The sequence below is a fragment of the Balaenoptera musculus genome, chromosome 16 (assembly GCF_009873245.2).
Source record: "Balaenoptera musculus isolate JJ_BM4_2016_0621 chromosome 16, mBalMus1.pri.v3, whole genome shotgun sequence".
Lineage (NCBI taxonomy): Eukaryota > Metazoa > Chordata > Mammalia > Artiodactyla > Balaenopteridae > Balaenoptera > Balaenoptera musculus.
The window spans coordinates 6,219,401-6,238,811 of record NC_045800.1 but is presented as its reverse complement, the minus strand read 5'-3'; the positions used below and the strand labels follow the sequence as shown (position 1 = coordinate 6,238,811).

The 19,411-nt window shown below is 46.5% G+C and overlaps 1 protein-coding gene across 1 annotated transcript in view; it reads right to left on the bottom strand.

Moving 5' to 3' along the window:
* Positions 1 to 19,411, bottom strand: part of ADAM12 (ADAM metallopeptidase domain 12) — a 386,617-nt gene that overhangs the window by 118,677 nt on the left and 248,529 nt on the right. Inside the window, exon 4 of the mRNA XM_036827896.1 lies at positions 9,359 to 9,437. Coding sequence (XP_036683791.1) covers positions 9,359 to 9,437 — 79 coding nt within the window. The remainder of the gene's footprint in view (positions 1 to 9,358; positions 9,438 to 19,411) is intronic.

Below are 19,411 nucleotides of genomic sequence, written 5' to 3'. Positions count from 1 at the left end.
AATTCTCTAAACATGGGGAGGTTGTGTAACTGGATTGTAATGCCCCAGGGCACCAGGGGGGCCTGGTCCCCTCTGCACAGGGTGGGGGGATTTCAGCCCTGGGAACCCAGCAGACATGTTGGAGCTGAGATGACTCAGGAAGTGAAGGGACCCAGCTGGTGTTATAAGTTAGGCTGCCTGGGGGAACGAGCGTCACTGGTTTTTGACTTACCCATCTTTGAGGGTCTTGTACATTAAATAATTTGCTCCATTTTAGACAACTGTGAAATATTGCTATAGGAAACCAGGTATTGGTTAAAAAATTAAAAACCAAATGGTGACAATAGTCTTAATGACCGACCTCTGGAATTTCAAACTCATTTATTCTCAGTGTCGATTTACTTTTTAATAGATTACTTATCAAATGTGCTTTCAAATTAAATACCCAGAAATATAAGCTTATTAAAGAATGAGCTGAGAACAAATTAGTATAAAATTAATTTCCAGTTCAACAACTAGGCTGAATTATTGCTTATAAAAGAGGAGGGGGCGAAGAAAAAAAAGAGGAGCGGGTAGATTCTAGCTCTTGTACTCTGGTCCTTAAACAACCCCAACTCTCTTAGTCAGTACCAGAGTTAACACCTCATGTCTTAGCTCTAAAACTACCTTCTGTTCACCTTCAGACAGCTGACTAGCAAGCCCATTGCTCTCTCTTGACTATTACTAGAACTCCAAATTCCAGATCCTCCAGGACAATTGCAATCTCATGAAGTTTTGTTTTTTTCAATATGATTAACTAAACGTTTAAACACATGTGATTTGGTTTTTATAATATAGAAGTCATCATATAGATAAATTGACAAATCAGAGAGAAAGACTCATCACACTAGGTGTCACATAATTGGCTGGGGAATTTGACCGTGGGGAGTGGAGGAGATGTACGTTCCTACTCCTCTGGGGGGCTTGATCCCCTCTGGCGGTGGCCAAGGTCGAGAGAGAAGTGCAGGCAGCACCACATGGGGGCCAGCAGTGCCCACTCAGCAAAATCTCCAGGTGAGTGTGTGTCCCCATATCTGAGGGCCAGGTTGCCTCCTATAGACTGATGTTAACAGGCAGGAACCTGCCAGGCCTTGTAGATTTGCAAACATGTGGCCTGTTGGATCTGGATGTGGCCACACCTGTGAGAGATGCAGGCATCCATCATGCCTTGGAGGTCTTGTGCCCCAGGGCCCACCGGATCTGTCGATCACAACAATTACCCTTGCAAGCCTCCCCAGTTGCCTCAAGAGAGGCAAACCATACCGTCCCTTTCTTTCTCTCATGCTCACGTCTCTAAAGACGTGGCTGAACGAGACATCATCTTATTTGCACAGTCGTCTTGGCCTAGTTCTGCTGGTCCAATACATTCTCTTTCCACCAGCAAAACATAACAGAAAATAGTCCCAAACATGCATAACCACAAAATTACATCTTTTCCTTTACAAAACCTCTAACCATTTATTTTATATACTTATTACTTAACCTAATGCATTTCTCCCCTCCAGTAAAATAAACTCTCCTTCTGTTTAATACTATCAATCAAATATAATGGTGGGGAAGAGGATATAGAATAAGAACACTTGAGCTTGAAAATAGTAGCCCTCAACTCTATGCCATACGGGAAGTAAAATAAAAATTCTGTTACCCAACTCTCAGTGGACTAGAAAGAAAGGAATTTTATATGCTAAATTGCTACCAAAAGTGGCCTGACCTCGTGATTAAAAAGGACCTGTGAGCAGACAAATTCCATTAGGGAGTAAGCTGAGCGAAAATGATTTTCAATGTTCTTTTCCTTGGGAACTTGAAAGGGCCTCCCCCGCTACATGCAACGTGACCAACTGTCTTGATTTAGCATTTGAATCGCACAGTGTTCTAGCTGGAAGGGAACTTCAGCCCGTCCAGATGTGGAAACTGAGGCCCTGACTGGTGAAATAACTGTCTAAGGTCACAGAGCTGGTTCATGGCAGAGCAGGGGCTAAAGGGCAAGCCTCTCATCCCCAGGCAGGACAGCTTCCCTCCACATCTTGCTGCTATGAACGTGCGCCCTCGCGAGGAAAAGTTATCACCTAAAATCCAAACTTGGACAGAATACTTTTTCAAGGACAGCAGAGCCTCATCACTCAGGGAATCCGAGGAAAGTAAAGTCATTTCCAGACTCAGAAAGGTCTGCAGATCGGAGGGGTGTGAGGGTGAGTGTGTGTGTGCACACGTGCACGTGCGCGTGTGCCTGAGCTGCTGACCTGCGTTTCAGCACACCAACGGTCCAGCCTTTCCTCCCCTGTGTGGAGCATCAGGCCCCCACATGCCAAGGGTTTGCTTGAGACTGAAAGAAGGTGACAGTGCATTCAAGCAAAGCAAAAAGTGACTTTGCAGCCCCGTGTGTTTCTCTGACTGAGTGACATTACGCTTTCCCCTGAGAGTGTACGGGATGGATTGCTGAGAAGGAAGTTAGCCCACGCATGCTCCCCGGGCCGTGTCTGCTCCCAGCTCTAACAAGAACCGTGCCTGCTTAAAAGATTGGGAAGGATCAACCTCAGGGGCCGCTCACGTTACTTTGCGGTGCTGGCATTTGGCATGAGAGAACGCAGCTTACAAAACTGTGTTCACGGCCTTTGGGAGTGCCCTGTAACCTGGGCCGGGAAGCGGCACCGCTGCGATAGTGAGAGCACTGGACCGATCTGGAGTTGGAAGTCTCGTGCTTTGAGACTCAGTCTCTAGTTTTAATTTGTAAAACGGGATTGACACTTGCTGCCCGGGGTCTCAGGGATCGAATCAGTCTGTGAAATGTATGTCCTTGTCACAGATCTGGGATATGACAACATGTACTTAAGCCCATTATGCTGTAGGCGCCGTGTTCTGCCTGTCTATTTCCCTCTGCGCTGGACCCCGGCTCAGTGTATGTTTGCCGAATGAATGAATGAACACGTGCGAGAACAGCTGACCCCTTAGAGAGCAGGGAGCGTGGTTTTCTTACACTGCCGCACTAGTTCCTGACTCACAGCTCTCAATCTTCTTGGCTGTCGTGCGGGACTGTGTAGATAGATGAACAGGAGCAGGAGGGACTTGAGGGGCCTGGTGGGAGCGGGGTCAGAGACACGTGCCTTCAGAGCCTGGTGTCCGGCACAGCTCACGGACCCCTTTCTTGCCCGCAGCTCCCTCTCTCCTCCTATTATCCCGATACATGAAGGACTTCAGAAGGAATGGATGGTCCAGGGTAGTTAAGAGATGTTGTGAATCCATCATCAAGGCAGAGCAGTGGCTACAACGGGCTCACTTTTCTAGAAGCCTGACTGTGCGCCAGGTTCAGTGTCTGTCTGTTTCGTGTTCACGGTCCTGGCTGGTTCAGGGCTCAAGCTGGGATTTTAGCCTGGGCAGCCTGTCTCCCTGGCTTCTGAACCCACCCTCTACACACACTGCTTCCAGACAGAAGGCTGTCCCAGAGCCTCTCCTGACACCTTTAGAGAAGGAAAGTCACCACACCTGGAGCTCCTCTGGGAACCCACTGCACATTCCACGTGGATTTGGCTCTTCCATTGTTTGGCTCCTAAAGCATCTTTGCCATGGGTGCATCGTGTTGCCTGTGGTCAGATGGTATGTTCCTTGAGGATGGGGAATGTATCCCCCTCCCTCCTGTACACCGCCACGTGGCACTAGACCTTACTCAGTTCCACTGGGCTTCAGAGTGATGCACTCAGCAAATTCCCAGAGGGCTTTCTGCCCCTCCCCGTATCCCAGGACAACGGGTCAGCAGAGCGTCCTCTGCTCGCCCCAAGAAGTACCTGCTGGGTCTCTCTCTTTGCAAATGAACGCCAGCCCATTCCTGAATCCACCTCGCTACAGTTTTATATTCTAATTCCACAACGCGAGCAGCACGGCCATGGACATACAACAGACACACTCCAGTGTTCTGTCTGCATTATAGTGGCTAGGAGCTCAGATTCTAGACTCAGGCCGTGTGAGTCTGAATCCTTATTAGCTGGGGGCTTAGTCTAGTTACTCAAGCCCTCTATGTCTCAGCTTCCTCATCTGGGTGTAAAAATAGCAAAAACTGATTTATTGTGAGGATCAAACAACAAAATGTACGTAAAGCGCTTTGCACAATGCCTGGCGTGTTGTTGGTGCTTACTTCATGTTACACTGGGCACTCAACAAACATTTGTTGTTGAATGAGTGTATAAATGAATGAGTGAATGAAATGAATGCATGCATGAAAAGGTATGTCACCATGAGAGAATGGGAATACTGGTCTCAGAACTTTGGACTCGATTAAGGAGGCATTGAGGAAGCTCTTGATGATTTGTGAGGACTGAGACACAAGGGCAAAAAAGGGAATGGCATAAATAGAAAGATGCTCTAGAAGGATCACGTAGGCAGGAGTGGTGGCTGGATTCAACACAGGTGAGATTAGAAGTGGGGAGAAACGTCAGGTGGCCATGACAATCTTCCAGCCGAGAAGAAGGGAGGAGTTGAGCTGCAGCAGCAAGTGTGTCAGTGGGTCAGGAAGGGGGGTAAGATGGCTGTGAAGGTGGAAATCAACACAGGACACGGCGAGGACCTGAGGGGAAGAGGGGGTGCTTAGTGCCTTGGTCAGTGAGAGGACGGAGCAGCCTTTTGAGGCAGAGGCAAGCCCGGAAGAGCTGATGAATTAGACGTGCAGAGAGTATGGAGATGTTAGGGAAAGTAATCCCATTTTAAATCATTTTTTAAGAATGTGATAACAGGCCTAGCTCATACCTGGTACCTGTACGAGGCGGGAATGGTCTCTGCCTTCCCTCCTACCCCCAGAATCATCTTCCATCCTCTTCAGATGCTCTCTAGCAGAGATGGGATGTGGCTGACTCCCTAATACCCATTTGCTCTGACATGTTCAGTCCAAGCCGATTGTAGAAGGTTCTACTCCTTTTTGATAGGAAACACATTTGCCGTGGAAATGAATGGGATGTCACTCAAACAATACTTTTGATCAAGATATGGGATTTCATGCCTGTCTGATGGTCCAGCCTCAGTTAATACTGAAGGTCCCCTTTGGACGTCTATTATAGCAAATGTTTTCATAAATCTTTTGAATGAGAAACACACACAACAAATGGAACCCTTCAGGTGTAGAAGGTCAGATCTTTTTCCTTCTCCCCATCTCCATGCCCCTGGTCTCAGCAGTCGTCTCCTCTTGCCCGGGATTTGGGCTCTTCCACGAGAGCCAACTGCCTGACCTTGCTGGATCTCTGCTCTTGCCCCTCTGATGACCTTCAAGCTGCAGCCAGTGGAATCTTCCAAAGTCTATCCCTAGTTATGATATCCCCTTGGTTGACACTTTTTAGTGGCTTCCCCATCTTCCTCCATGACAACCAAATTGTCACCTTGGCCTCCAAGTCCTACATACTCTGGTCCCTGTCAAATTGTAGACATTTCTCCACCTCCAAGTAAAAGTTGGCATCAGCCAGAAATGTCCTTCCCTTTCCCATCCCCTGGTTCATGCCTCCTTAAACTTCAGATCTTGGTTCACATGTTCCTTCCTCCATGAAGTCTTCCATGATTCCTTAGACTAGATTAGGTCCCTTCGCCTTTCCTTCAGTGCACTTAGCACAGATTTTAATTTGGTCTGTGATTCTTGGAATAATGTCAGCCTCTACCCTCCGGCTCCATGTGGGTCTCCTGTCTGTTTTTATTGTCAGTGGGAGTCACAGGGCCTGGCACAACGGGGATACTCAGTTAACATGCACGTAATAGAAGGATGTGTTTGGACCAAAGCACTGAAAACATTTAGGAGACTTTCTGGAGGGCATTCTGGCCTTTCCCAGAGTTGTCTTTTGGGATGTAGATAGCATAAATATCATGGGCATTGTCTCCCACAGGCCTTATTAAAAGAGACAGTATAAGACATAATCTTCCCTTAGATGTGGCCAGCAAAGGCTTAAGCCACAAATATTTCATCCTGTCAGGATAATAGAGAGATAAAAGACAGGGGATCAATTCCAAAATTAAAATCAGCCACTAGTTTGCTTGTCAACCAGCTTACACTGATTGTTGAGAGATTAAATTAAAAAAAGAAACATGCTAGCCAAAAAGTGGTTCTTATTTTATACATAATTTTAAATTTAGGGAAATCCATTGTGTGCTGACTTTGGGGGAAAAGGGGATGAGTCAGCACATTTCTTTTTGTTTCCCAGCCTGATTCAGTAGAAACAAAACCCCCAAAGCTGCATCTGTCTTCTCACCACGAAAGACAATATGAGGCCTTGAGCTCCCCTTAAAGGGTTTCTGCTGGGAGATGGGCTGTCTAGGGCTAAGGGTTTTCTTTAGTGAACGAGATTGTTCACTCATCTTTACAGTAACGTGGCTGACAGCTCAGAACAGGCACTCAAAGGAATGGGGGAAGGTGGCCCCAGATTACGAGAAAAGTCATTGTTTTTCTAATTGTAAAAGCAACATATGCTTGCTGTTTCTGGAGGTTTCGGGGTGCCAATTAACCCAGCCTTCAGTTGGTTCACCCACTGAAGAAAGATTCAAAGAGTCCAATGAAGATCAAAATACACTATGAGCTTAACTACTTCTGAAAGACGGGTTTCTGGTATATTCCATCAGAGGACACAACTTAGGTCAGGGCAGAAGTGAGCCTTCCTGCAATTTCTAACCCCCATCTCCCCTCATCTCCCCACCCTGCTCTTATTAGCCAGGCCTGAGGACCCATCTCGGTGAAGCTGGTGCTGCAGGAGACCATCGCTTGGAATACTCCACAGAGGGGGCGGCGGGGCTCACCCACACTCGACTGAGGGAAGACAGCAAGGCTAGCTCATGGCCTTTCCAAGGCAGGGGCTCTACCCCCTCCCCAGTTAGCAGGGACCAGCGGTTGCCAGGGCTTGCTTCCTCCCGCCCTCCTCTCCCTGAGAAGATGCTTCCATGGGGAGGAGTGAGGGCGTGAGTCGGGGGCAGGGGGTAGGTGTTTGCCTGTCTATACAGTTACCTCGTGGAAAGATGAGGCGGATGAGAAATGTAACCCCCTCCACCACCCCATATATACATCAGTCACCCCAAATAGAAAAATACAGAGAGTCTCCACCAGAGACAACTACTATCAACATTCCAGTGCCCTTCCATCCAGGCTGTTTTCTAAGATGCCTGGATTTATAGCCTTCAGCCTTCGCAAACCAAGTCCCAAACAGCCCCAGCGGCTGTCGGACCCTCGTTTATCTAGTCCTCTATTTCTTCTTCTCTCTTATCATATGTTTTCTTCCCAGATGAGAACAAAGGACCAAAAATGCCCTAAGAAGAGGAAATTGGTCAGGGAGATGGAGATAGAAAACATGAAACTCTTAAAATAAATTTGGAAGCATATCTTACATCTTCTAGATGGTCTGTAATCAATAAGCACCTTCACTATCATCTATAAGGGAGATTTGGAGGACTTGAGCCTATTGTCAAGTATTTCTAGGATCTCTTTTTTCTGTTTCTATTTGGAACAACAATTTACACCATAAGGAGAGCTTTTGTGCTAATTCTAAAGGCGTATAAATGACATCCTCTTAGGAGAAAAAAAGAGAAAAAAAAATGTCAATTGAAGTCAGGGCACCAATGATTACTTATATCTGAGATGGACCCTCAGGTCTTCTTTTGTGGCCTCCATCCTTACCCTGTGCTCCAGGGTCATATAGCTATCTGCCTACTGAACACCTTTACTACGCTGTTCCACCACAAACTCAACAGGGACAAATCTGCATTCACTGTGCCTTCCTCCTTCTAAAACCAACAGCTGGTCCTTAATGACACCACTGAGAAACAAACTGCCCATCCCATGGCTTAAGCAGAAGGGGGAGCGTTGTTGGTGCTTCTTTAATTTTTTTTTTCCCCTGTATTTTCACTCTGGAATTTTTATTGGACCTATTCTGTTCTCTTTAAAATATTTCAGATTTTTCTCTGACTTTTCTATTATCTCGCATTCCTGGAGGTGCTAATTCTCGTTTCCCTTGTCATTTATGCGGGCTTTTGTGAATCGTGTGTTTTGTAATTTTGATTTTGGGTCATCTTTAATAATATTCTTCTTCTTTGTTTTTGATGTGGGAATCTCAGGTAACCTGGGCTGTAGAAATATCCCTATAGAACTATTTTCAGTTGACTTCAGCTTGGGCCCATGGGACGCAGGGTTGCTGATTTGGGACCAGTTTTGAGATCAACATTTACTGGGAATTCCATTCCTAGGCTGGTATTAGAAATTTGAACACCAGTCCACCCCATTCCAAATATACACTTTATGAGGCTAGCTGGGGTTTCACTTTCTCTATTTTTTATGAAATCTTTGTTCAATCCAGGACACCTGGAGACAATTCTCTCTGTTGCCCCTTCTCTGGACTGAAGTTTTACTTGTCCCTTTTTTCACAGAGGAAGCATCTCTTTGGGGCCCCAGGCTTCGTGGGATTCTCATTTGCAGAACCCACTTCTTTTGTCCCAACCCCCAAGCACGGGGTCCTCTCTCTGGGTCCTGAATAGCCCGTTGGGGTCCCATGACCTCAACTCACCAGCTTAGTGCTCTGAGTTTACATCCCTGATTTGTTTCTGCTTCCCAGGGATTTCTTTGACTCTCCCAAGCTTGGTCAGGCATTAACAAAAATTCTGCCGACAATAATGGCTACTTGATGACATTTCAGTTGTAAATGTAAAGCCTTTCTCTAAGCTTATTCTTTTTAAAACAAATACACATAGCTCTTTAAAACAAGTAACCATCCTGGTCCTCAGAGGGCAGCAACTCTCTTTAATGCCCACATTCACACCTGGGCCTGAGCACACTAAGCGTTTGTTAAGAGGAATAAATGAATAAAGTTAGCATCTTGTCTAAGTTACATATAAAACTTCAGATACTAGAAAAGCTAAGAGGTGATAAATGTCACATTCCAGTAACAACCAAGATATAGAATCATATGGACACGGTGGATACATTTATGAAAGGTTAAGCAGAGTCAGTTTTCCTTTGAATTTCTTTAAGGGACTTGCCAGTTTAATGCAGCCAAGTTCAGCCCAGGGGTGACTGCTTTCCGAGCCATCTCTAATTTGGGCTTGGTTTCCAGGAAGGATTTGCCCAGCTTAGCATCCCATGGTCACTGGCAGGTGGGTTCAGTGTCAGCCTGCAATCAAGCCATACCTTCAAGGACTGTCCTGGCACATGCCTGGCCAAAGCCAAGTTTTTCTGGAGTTATAATGGAATGCCCAAACCGTAAGCAATGCCCAAACTCTTCTCGGGGTCTAAGTGAAAGATCTGGGCCTGTGACTTTGCTTAGAATAAAACAGCTCCGGAGTTTAAGCACAGATCTGATAGCAGAGTATCATGGTGGTCCAAGCATTCATGACTTACTGTGTAATTTCGAATGAGGGAGACGTCAGTGCCATCTTGCAGATAGTGGGTTTCTGTGAAACTGCTGGCAATGAGACCTCTGTGGAAAAATAGAAACAACATAAAAGATGAGCATAGAATCGCAATGATATGTCGCTTGTGGATGTCTAGGCTGTAGGGTGGCATGGGTCTGATTCCCTCCTTATTTTATAGATGACCTGCTGAGGCTCCCATAGGGCCTTCACCTGTTCAGGTTACCCAGGGAGAGCCAGGATGAGACTCAGGCAGGCGAGATTCAGATGCATGTGCTTTGAACAGTGGCCCCCAGAGTGCCCGTGGTGCCCTCCTCACCCGCTCCCGCCTCATGCCTCCAACACACACAGGTGTGTGTGTACACGTGCACATGCACACACGTGCACACACCCTGCTACGAACAGCACACACAGATTTCTGACTTGGGAGAACCACCCTTCTGGAAGTCACAAGGCCCCACTATCTAGAATCAGCAGCTAAGCTACCTGCTGGAAAAATAATTTTGGACCCACAATATTGGCCCTGCTAGTTCTCCTGCAGGTGAGGGAGCCAGCTGTCAATATTAAAATGTCAAAGGATAGTTTAAAACAGCGATGAGGGGCTTCCCTGGTGGCGCAGTGGTTAAGAATCTGCCTGCCAATGCAGGGGACACGGGTTCGAGCCCTGGTCCGGGAAGATCCCACGTGGCGCGGAGCAACTAAGCCCGTGTGCCACAACTACTGAGCCTGCACTCTAGAGCCTGCAAGCCGCAACTACTGAGCCTGTGAGCCACAACTACTGAGCCCGTGCGCCTAGAGCCCGTGCTCTGCAACAAGAGAAGCCACCACAGTGAGAGGCCCACACAAGGCAACGAAGAGTAGCCCCCACTCGCCGCAACTAGAGAAAGCCCCCACGCAGCAACAAGGACCCAACACAGCCAAAAATAAATAGATAAAATAAATAAATTTATTAAAATAAAACAACGATGAAATGCTAGAAACAGTGCCGTAGGAGGTGAGGAAAAATGATTTTGGACACGTGGAAATACTGAATTTCTAAGATGACTTGGTAGAGAAGCAACACCTCTATTTACCCTAACTAAAATTGCGTGCAATCTACTACATCTTCACTGATGGTAGCAAAGCCTGAGTTTGTTTAGGTTTCAGACTATTTTGTGATTTCTGCTGTCATATGCACATTCTATCCTTCTCAACATCACTGCAACAAGTGTTTCCTGTGCACCGACTACGTGCTGGGTGCTATACCAGCTACTGGGATATAAAGATAAATAAGGACACTGCCTGGTGAGGCGACAGACAAAATATAATACAGTGAGGGGAGGGCTGTCACAGAGGCAGGAACAGAGTCTTACTGGGCGAACGGACGCACAGCAGGTGGAGGGTAGTGAAAAGGGGAGGCTTTAGAGAGAACACGGGGGGAGTCAGCCAGGCAAAGGAGGGCTGGGAGAAGGGGATTCCAGACAGAGGATGGCAAGGCCCGGAGACCCAAGGGTCTGGAATCTGGGGAGCCAGGTTGGTGGGAAGCAGGGAAGAGCTGTAAACACCTCTGGATTTTATCTGTCTGGGCAATAACGAGTCGAGAGTTGTTTTAAATACTGGACTTTGCAGGAGGTGCAGCACGCAGCAGTGATGTTGTCCGCCCTCCCTGCCCAGGGAATGCACTTTGCACCGCTAGGTTCTGCTGGGGTCGCTCCAGCCCCAGTCCCGAGATGAGTGTGGGACCCAAGCTAACCAGTCTCTAAGCTTCCCTGCAGCCTGCCTGGAGCTAGGGCTTCTGGAGGAGAGGTCTTTCTTCTTTGTTCCCAAAGCTACACACAAATGCACTCAGGGCCTCCTTCACCCTGGCCCTGGCTGCAGGGGGCGCTGCCAGGGGAAAACGCAGCCATCACCAGCTGTGACAAAGGACAAAAAGAGGAAATCTTCCAGTTGCCTCGGGGACCCACTTTGCCTCTCCTTTCCCTCAAGAAACCCCTCTCTTTTGCTTCAGCTGGTTCCAGTTGGGTTTTGCAACCAGAGTCCTGATAAATATGGAAGGGAAGAAATCAAAGTGGCAATGCTGCAAATGTAACAGATGAGAGAGTGTTTCTTACAAAGTCAGATTTCTCAGACCCTCCCCCAGCCGAGTCCAGAACTGAGAGTCACCTCCCCGTTTTATACGGCTTTCGATTTATTTAGGACATGCCTGGTTTAAATCAGTTAGACCCTCACAGCGGGTCTGAGTTGCGCTCTACTTAACAGCGAGTGTTTGAGAAGAAAAGTGCCAGAAATCTAAAAGGCAGACAATCTCTCACGCTCACTGACAGAGCTCACGGACTGTTCCGCACCCCTCACTTCTCCCTCTGCTCGGGAGGAGAGAAATCTGGCTGGAGGAGGTTAACCTCCCTGCAGCTTTTGGCCTCAAATTCCCATCTCCTAAGTGTCCCTCCTCTGGGTGTCACAGGGCCCCCGGGGCGGGCTTACTGCCAGCAGCCCCGCCTGGAGGATCAGGAGCAGAGGAAGGAGAGCGGGCAGGGGAGGTGATGGGGGTTTGGAGAAGGAGCTGGTGGTCGTCCTTCACGTGGAAGAGAGTTTCAGGAAGGGGTAGGAGGCTGGTGACCTTGCCGGGGCAGCTGCAGGGGTGGGCCCAGGAGGTGGGGACAGGGAAGGTCATGGACATTTTCCAGAGGGTGGTTCTAAAGGGGAGCAGAGAGATGGGGTGTGAAGAGGCCAGGGGGTCATCTAAAGGGACAGGCTGGAGAGATGGGGGCAGGGTTGCAGAGCAACAGGTGGCTGGTGCCCAGAGCACAGGTGACAGCGAGGACAGAAGCCATCACCTGAGTGAGGTGGGACCCGTAAAGGCCTAACGGTTTTGGTGAAGGAGGGAGCTTAGTAAGCTTCAAGATCGCAGAGAAAGGCGAAAAGGAAAATTTAATATAATTGAAATTATGATTACTTATTAATGCTTTACTATTCAATAATCATTTTATTTTACTTATCTCTTATTCATAATTTAGTAATTCTGTTCCTAACAATGTTGGATCCTCCTTTCGGACAAATCAAGGTATATGAATACCTAATACTAAGAACAGTAGCACAAAGAGGAGGAATTTGTAGACCAAAGACAGAGAATTGCACGGCTTTCTAACTGAAAGATGGATGTCCAAGAAGACGGTTCCCTTCACAGATGAGAAACACGGAAAATCCGTCTGGAGAGCCGGAGACGGGGGTGGGGGTTGGTAGACTGCAGTCAGCGAGCTGGCGGACAAGAAGAATGTGGGCTTTAATGGCAGTCAAATGAATGATGAGGCTTTAAAATGTCACTCAGTCCAGTAAGACAAAGACCCATGAATATTCCTGCCTAAGGAACCCCGCTGTTTTTCATTGTGTCCAAACGCCACTTAAACAGAAGTACAAGCACCATCATACTTTGAGCTCTAGAGAGTTCTTCAGTCCTATCCTATGTCTCCTTTTATTGACAGAGGTGGAAATGGGGGCTCCTGAGGACAGCCTGAGAGTGTCCCCCCACAGCTAAGACACTGAAGGACACACCCCTTTTTGAGTTTTCCTCAGAGTCTGGAATAGAAACGCCAACGTACAGCTCAGACACACTGATACCACTGTGAGTGGCACATCTTCCCACACGGAGCCCAGGTGGGGGCTGATGTTCCGTGAGGACGGAGGCTCGGCCTTTCCCACAGCAGCCCCAGTACGCAGAGCTCAGAAGATCCAGAGCTTTCTCAAGCCTCGGCTTCCCACGAGAGACTGGAACAGGAGACGGAGGGAAGCCGCGTGGCCTGGCCTCTGAGGCCGGCGCCCCGTCCCGTGGGTCTGGGAACTGGGAGTTGGAGATCCCCACACCGCTGTCAGAACCCATCCCCTCTCGACTCCGATTTCGTCTCAGTGCCAGGCGGTCCACCGCATGTTTCCCTTAGGCTGTGAAGAGCCCAGGGCAGTGACAGTGCCCAGGTCCCACGCTGGGGTCATACCACTGCCCCGCTGGAAACCCCTGAACGGCTCCCCATCCCACTTGGATACAATCCCAACGCCTTCCACCACCTCCCAAGCGCTCCCAACCTCACCCTCCTAGTGCATGATGCCTACCTTCCCTGTGGCTCGCTCTCCCCCAGCCAACACGCCTTCTCCCTCGTTCTAGAACATTCCACACCCTCTCCCCCCTTAGGGCCTTTGCATTTGCTCTGCCTTGTGCCTGGGCCATCCTCCAGCTGGCTCTTTTCCATCCTACAGGTATGAGTTTAAACATCTTTGCAGAGGGCCCTTTCCAGGTCATCTGATCTCAGTAGCCTCCACCACCAGCATTCTCCACATCACAGACCCCCTTCGGTTTCCTATTTTGTTTATTCACCTGTTTATTTATTCATCTATATCCCCTCAAGAATTTAAGCCAAAAGAAGGCTCTTTGCTCACTGTGACCCCACCCCCAGCCCAGGCACTGTGATAAGCCCTTTATACGTACTGCTGGGTTCTGGCTCTGTGGGTTAGATGCTAATTTTATCCCAATTAAAAAAGGACGCCGAGAGACAGGGAGGTTAGCTGACCTGCCCAAGGTCACACTGCATATGGCAGCATCCAGGTGGTTTTGCTTCAGAACTTGCTTTCTTAATTACTGTGTGGCGCTGCCTCTGGGGGCTGGTCAAGGATAACTGCTGAGTGCCTGCTATAGGCGCTGTACCAGGTGCTGGATAAATACACGCTGAGCGGGATAACCGATGGATGGACCGGTGGGTGGGTGGGTGGGTGGACGCATGGATGATTGGATTTGAGGGGAACGCTGCAGGCACACTCTCCCTTTGTCTAGGGCTATCCCTTCCCAACCCCGGCAACACATGACTCACATCCCTCTTAGGTACCATGACCTGCCAAGGAGCCATGGATGAAACTGGGAAGGCACTCAGTCACAGTTTTCTGAGATGCGTGTCTAATTTAAAAGGGGCCGGAAGTCAAAGGTCCCTTGAGAAAGCTGAGAAAAGTGGGTGGACAATGGCCATATTGGAAATGTGACAGCAGTGGACCTATTTCCCTTAGATTTCCCCAAGGAGAAAATCCAATTACATGGATTCTGTATGTCAGCAAATGGAGACAGAAGATGAATGCATAATTTCATGAGAACATTATTTTTCTCTGCTTATTAGATTAGCTGATCTAACGAGGCATTCTGTTCCTCTCTATGCCAGAAAATAAAATGCCAGGAATTGATTTTGCTGTTCTCCATTTGTTTTTTGTTGCAAGTGACACCTCAATATTCTCTCATTTCACCAACATTTATTGTGTGGGACTTTGGGTATAAGACCGCAAGAGCTCCCCATCGAGTGGAGGACAGACCCAGCGAGTGGTCAGAGCCCCGTGACAGAGAGACACCTAAAGCACTGTGGGAGTTCAAGGAAAGGCTTCTAACCCCGGGGAGGTGGTATCCAAGTGAGTCGTGAAAGACGGGGAAGAAGGAGTCAGGCTGAGAGGGGCTTAGTGAGGTGGGGAGGTGGGGAAGAATGAAGAAGAGAGCATTCCAGATAAAGTTACTACATCCTCAAAGGCATGGAGGCATGGAGGGTACAGAAACAGCATGCTAGTGAGGGATGGGCACAGGGGATGTAAAACTCTATGGTGTATCAAGTTGTTGAGGTGCAGGGTTTGAGGTAGGGAGACGTGCTGCTGTTCAGATGGGCAGGTTGGGGACAGGAGTCACTGACTTTATCCCGCACGATGGGGAACGGGGAACCGTGGCAGTGACCTGAACAGATGAAAGCTTTGGAGCTAAGCGCCACTCTGACAGTCGTGTAGATAAGGCTCTGAGGGAGAAAAGACAAACAGGCAGCGGGAAGGTTAATTAGGAGGCTGGTGTGAGCATACGAACAAAGGGTCAGACCAGGACAGGAGCCTCTGGGATGGGAAATTCAGGAGATGGGCAGAATTAGGAACCTCAGCTGTCAACTGAGACGGGTAATTCCTAACGGAGGGAAAGAAGAGGGTGAGTTCAGCCTTGGCCGTGTTGAGTGCGAGGGGCCTGAGCCCAGTCTTCTAGATATTCCAGCAAGCAGCCGACTCTGTGACCCTAAGGTGTAGGAAGGGGCTTGGAGTGAAGACAAAGATGCAGACGCTCAGACAGCACACGCTTGCTTTATGTGAGGACGAGTAAAATCTTTTCCTTTCCAGTCGACTATTGTGTTTTCTGATTTCAAAGTCTTTGGGTGGATAGGGCTGAAAATGATCATTTAGAATTTACACTGCAACATTATGATGTAGATACCGTACCTCCTTATAAAATTTGTTGCATTTCTGAAATGATTTCAGTATCGAAATAAGAACCATTATGCCCCAAACTGCTTCTTTTAGAACAATATTGAAATGATCCTACTCTAAACTTACCATTGTATAATTTAGTTATATTGTTAAATGAGGTGGATTTCACCAAAATGACATTTTATTCCCCAAAGCATAGGAAAGCAGGAAGAAATACCTGCTCAGTTTTACATCTGGAAGGGAGCCCTTTCTCTACCCAACCTTTGGAATGAGTTAACTATCCCACTCTTGTGCTCTGCCAAGGTTCTGTTACAGAATTTCCCCTGTTCTGTTCTGTTTCTTGTTGGCTTGTCTTCGCCCACGTTGGGTTGAGCTAAGGGGCAAAAACTACATCCCTAAGCCTAGCATAATGCCTAGCTCACAGTAAACGCTTAACCAATAAACAGAGGGCACAAACTGAATCGTTATCACAGAAAAGCAACTCAGTTTGGATAGAAGGTATTCAAACTAATTGGATCAATTAAAAATTGAAAGAAATTTCTTTCATTTTTTAAATTTCTAACTTCTCTTTTTGGTTTGAAATTGCTGTCACCGATAGTGGAGGGGGTGTGTGGGGTGTGGATAATCACATTCACTTCCTTGTTATTTCAAGAGTTCCCAGTGCTGTCAGGTCATCAGGACCAGCCCTGACAACTTGACCTCAACGTTAGAACTGCTTAAATGAGAGAAACAGGGAAAGGAAAGCTTAAAGATTGGCATCAATTACTTAGAATATGAAAATCTCATTGATGACATGTCACCTTTCTCCTATTATTTCTTTGAAGACTATGTGTATGGTTTGCTGGTTTAATTATTCTATGCAGCATATTCAAGCAAAAGCATCACAAGACAGCTCTTGTTTGTCAATTAACATCAGAAGGCACTTCAGATACTCTCTGCAATTAAATCACGCAAACACTGGAGGCTTCAGTGATCTTCCTAGTGAAACCCATTTGGTGTTCAAAGGATCCAACCCAGTTTTCTGCTGAAGATTTACTCCACCGCAAGTTATTATTCCACAAATTACAAAATCATTCATATATAAATTTGGGTAATGGTTTTCTTTTATGAGAATTTGGAAGTACAGCTACAAAGGCATTCACACGAGGGATAAACTGCTTGGAGCGTTAACAAAACGCAGCGCACAATAAAAATCATAATTAAAAATCATGATCAGGATTTTCCCAGTTACTAAAAAGAATATCCTTTATTGAAAATTATCTATTCCTCAACCAGAGCTAAGTAAATATAGAGAAAAGATTGAGGAAAAAAGCCAATATGTACCCAGACTGGATTCTGGATTCTTTCACACTCTGGAAGAACTCACTCTGGTTTTTAGTGAAAATGCTAGCCTGGTTAGAATCATGGGACTCAACACTGATGTCATTGGATCTTCTGGACTATTTTATGGAGAGGTCAGACAACTGAATAATTCCCTATAAAGACAGTGAATTGAGGTATGAAATGATAGGAAGGAAATGGAAACTAAGAAAAAGAATCAGAGATCTGGTACTTTCTACATCTGAGCTTTGGCTGAATTTCTTTCAGAACGTGTTTTTTGCAAATATTTATGAGTTTTGTTTTCCTTGTGGGAAGAGTCATCATAACCTGTTAAATAACTTATGCTCTGGGTTCTCGATTTGGGGAGTGAAAGCAAAGCACCACCACATCGCCATCCCCGTCTTGTCACTTTCATCAGCTTGTCCACCTCCCCTCCAGCTCCTGCCATTTGTTGGATCAGAGTGTGTCGGGCCCTGGGCCACCTGCTTGTCAACTGCATTTTCTTACTCTTTCTGGGCAAGAGACGCTGTGTGGTAGGAACTGTTATCAACTGCCTAACCAGGAAGAGGAAAACACTCAGAGAAGTGAAGTGATTTGTCCAAAGCCGCATCGCCGTGCTGGTAGAGACTGAACTTGTCTCTCTTTGGCTCCAAAGCCAGCCTCATCCTAACCACTGGTCAACACTGCCTTGCCAGGAAGACATGATTCTGAAGGTCTGAAAAAAAAGTAGCAGCAAATCATATTCCCTCTTTTTCTGAAATCATTTTTCCCACAGAGCTAATGGGGCTTATGCTGTTTCTCTCAGCACTCAATTCAATTTAGCTATAAAATTCAAATTATTTTTGGTTACGATTTCAGCATTTTGGGATCCCAACAATTTAGGGATCTGTACATCTGTACAAACAGTGAAGCATTTACATTTGGTTTTCTTTTGTTATTTTCCATTTACTAAGAGACTCAAAATGATCAAAACAACTTTTTTTTCCTGGAATTAAAAAAAAAAAAGTTCCCTTTCTCCAGCTCTTTCTCATTTAGTTTCACAAACCATAATAAATAAAACTGTTGATACAGCATTTCAGAAACTGTAGGGGACAATTACGTTTCCTGCAAAATAATTTCTTACTATACTGCTTCCATTTTAAGTCACAAGTACACAGAATTTTGGATCCAATCCTGTGGCACTGACACTGAAATATGTTGCTATTCCTGACATTTCCGACTATTCAGATGACCCTCTCCATTCATGAAGTGAACAGATTACATATGCCACTGTGGACAGTTTTAGACTCAGTGGAAATCTCTTTAAGAACAGCAGGGCTGATTTGCCAACTGCGTTTTCCAGCTGGAACCTGAAAGCACGTGAAAAATGGTGGGTTCCTGCCTTTATAGCTCCACAGCTGTCATTCTACATGGGCCTAAAGCTTTGGGCTACTTTTCCCCCTTTTAAATGACCATCTGTGGTTCGAAAGTCTTTTGCCTGTGGGCTTACAACCGTTCTAGGCTGTTTTTTTTGGGGGGCTGTGCCACGTGGCTTTCGGTATCTTAGTTCCCCGACCAGGCATCGAACCCGCCACAGCAGTGAAAGCGCAGAGTCTTAACCACTGGACCGCCAGGGAATTCCCTGTTCTAGGCTGTTCTTGATGTGATAAGACTGTCTTCATAGTATGAGATCTATCAAGCTTAATTAACATAATTTTTAGAAAAATAGGGCTGTAAAACAGGAAAAGTTGAAAACCCAGTAAACTATTATTTCCAAAGGTAAATAAAGCCCCACACCCACTTCTCTCAGAAAGGATTGCAAGAATAGATTCTATAGGTTAGCTTCCATTGTGTTCTTCAAACATCACTGCCAATATAGGCAAAACAGCCGTTCTTTTTAGGCTTCAGAACTTTCCCCTTCCTTTTGAAAAATACCAGTTGGCTGTAATAGCAGCAGCAGTAGATAATATTTGTTTGAACTCTTACTAAGCAAAAGCATCTTATAGGCATTGTTTTATTTAACTTTTACAACAGCCATAGTCGGCAGATGCCTGTTTGGAGATGAGGAACCTAGGCTCAGAGAGGTTAAGTGACTCATCCATGGTTGCACAGATAGTACTGTATAGATTATCCGACTTTGCCGTCCAAGCTCTTCCTACCACACTTACACACTTGCCTTTTGTGCTCATCTCCCCTTAAATGGACACTGTATTTAATATGCCAATACCTGACTTTGAAAACAATTAGAAATTGTAGCTTGGCTTGGGTGGGTCTGTCCATTTCCCACTTATTGCCATGGGTTCCAAATGGAAAGGCACAGTTAGGAATGATACGAATCAGGATTCTGTTCACCTCTAGTCTGAGGAATAATCACGTAAGTGTGGTGATTTTATGTGTACTGGTGTAGGGAAGGTTGACACTATTCCATAGAGAGGTGTATGTAAATTTCAGTAGTGCAGGTAAATGAAGAATCAAGCCCATTTATATTTACTCACTGGTGCTAACCATC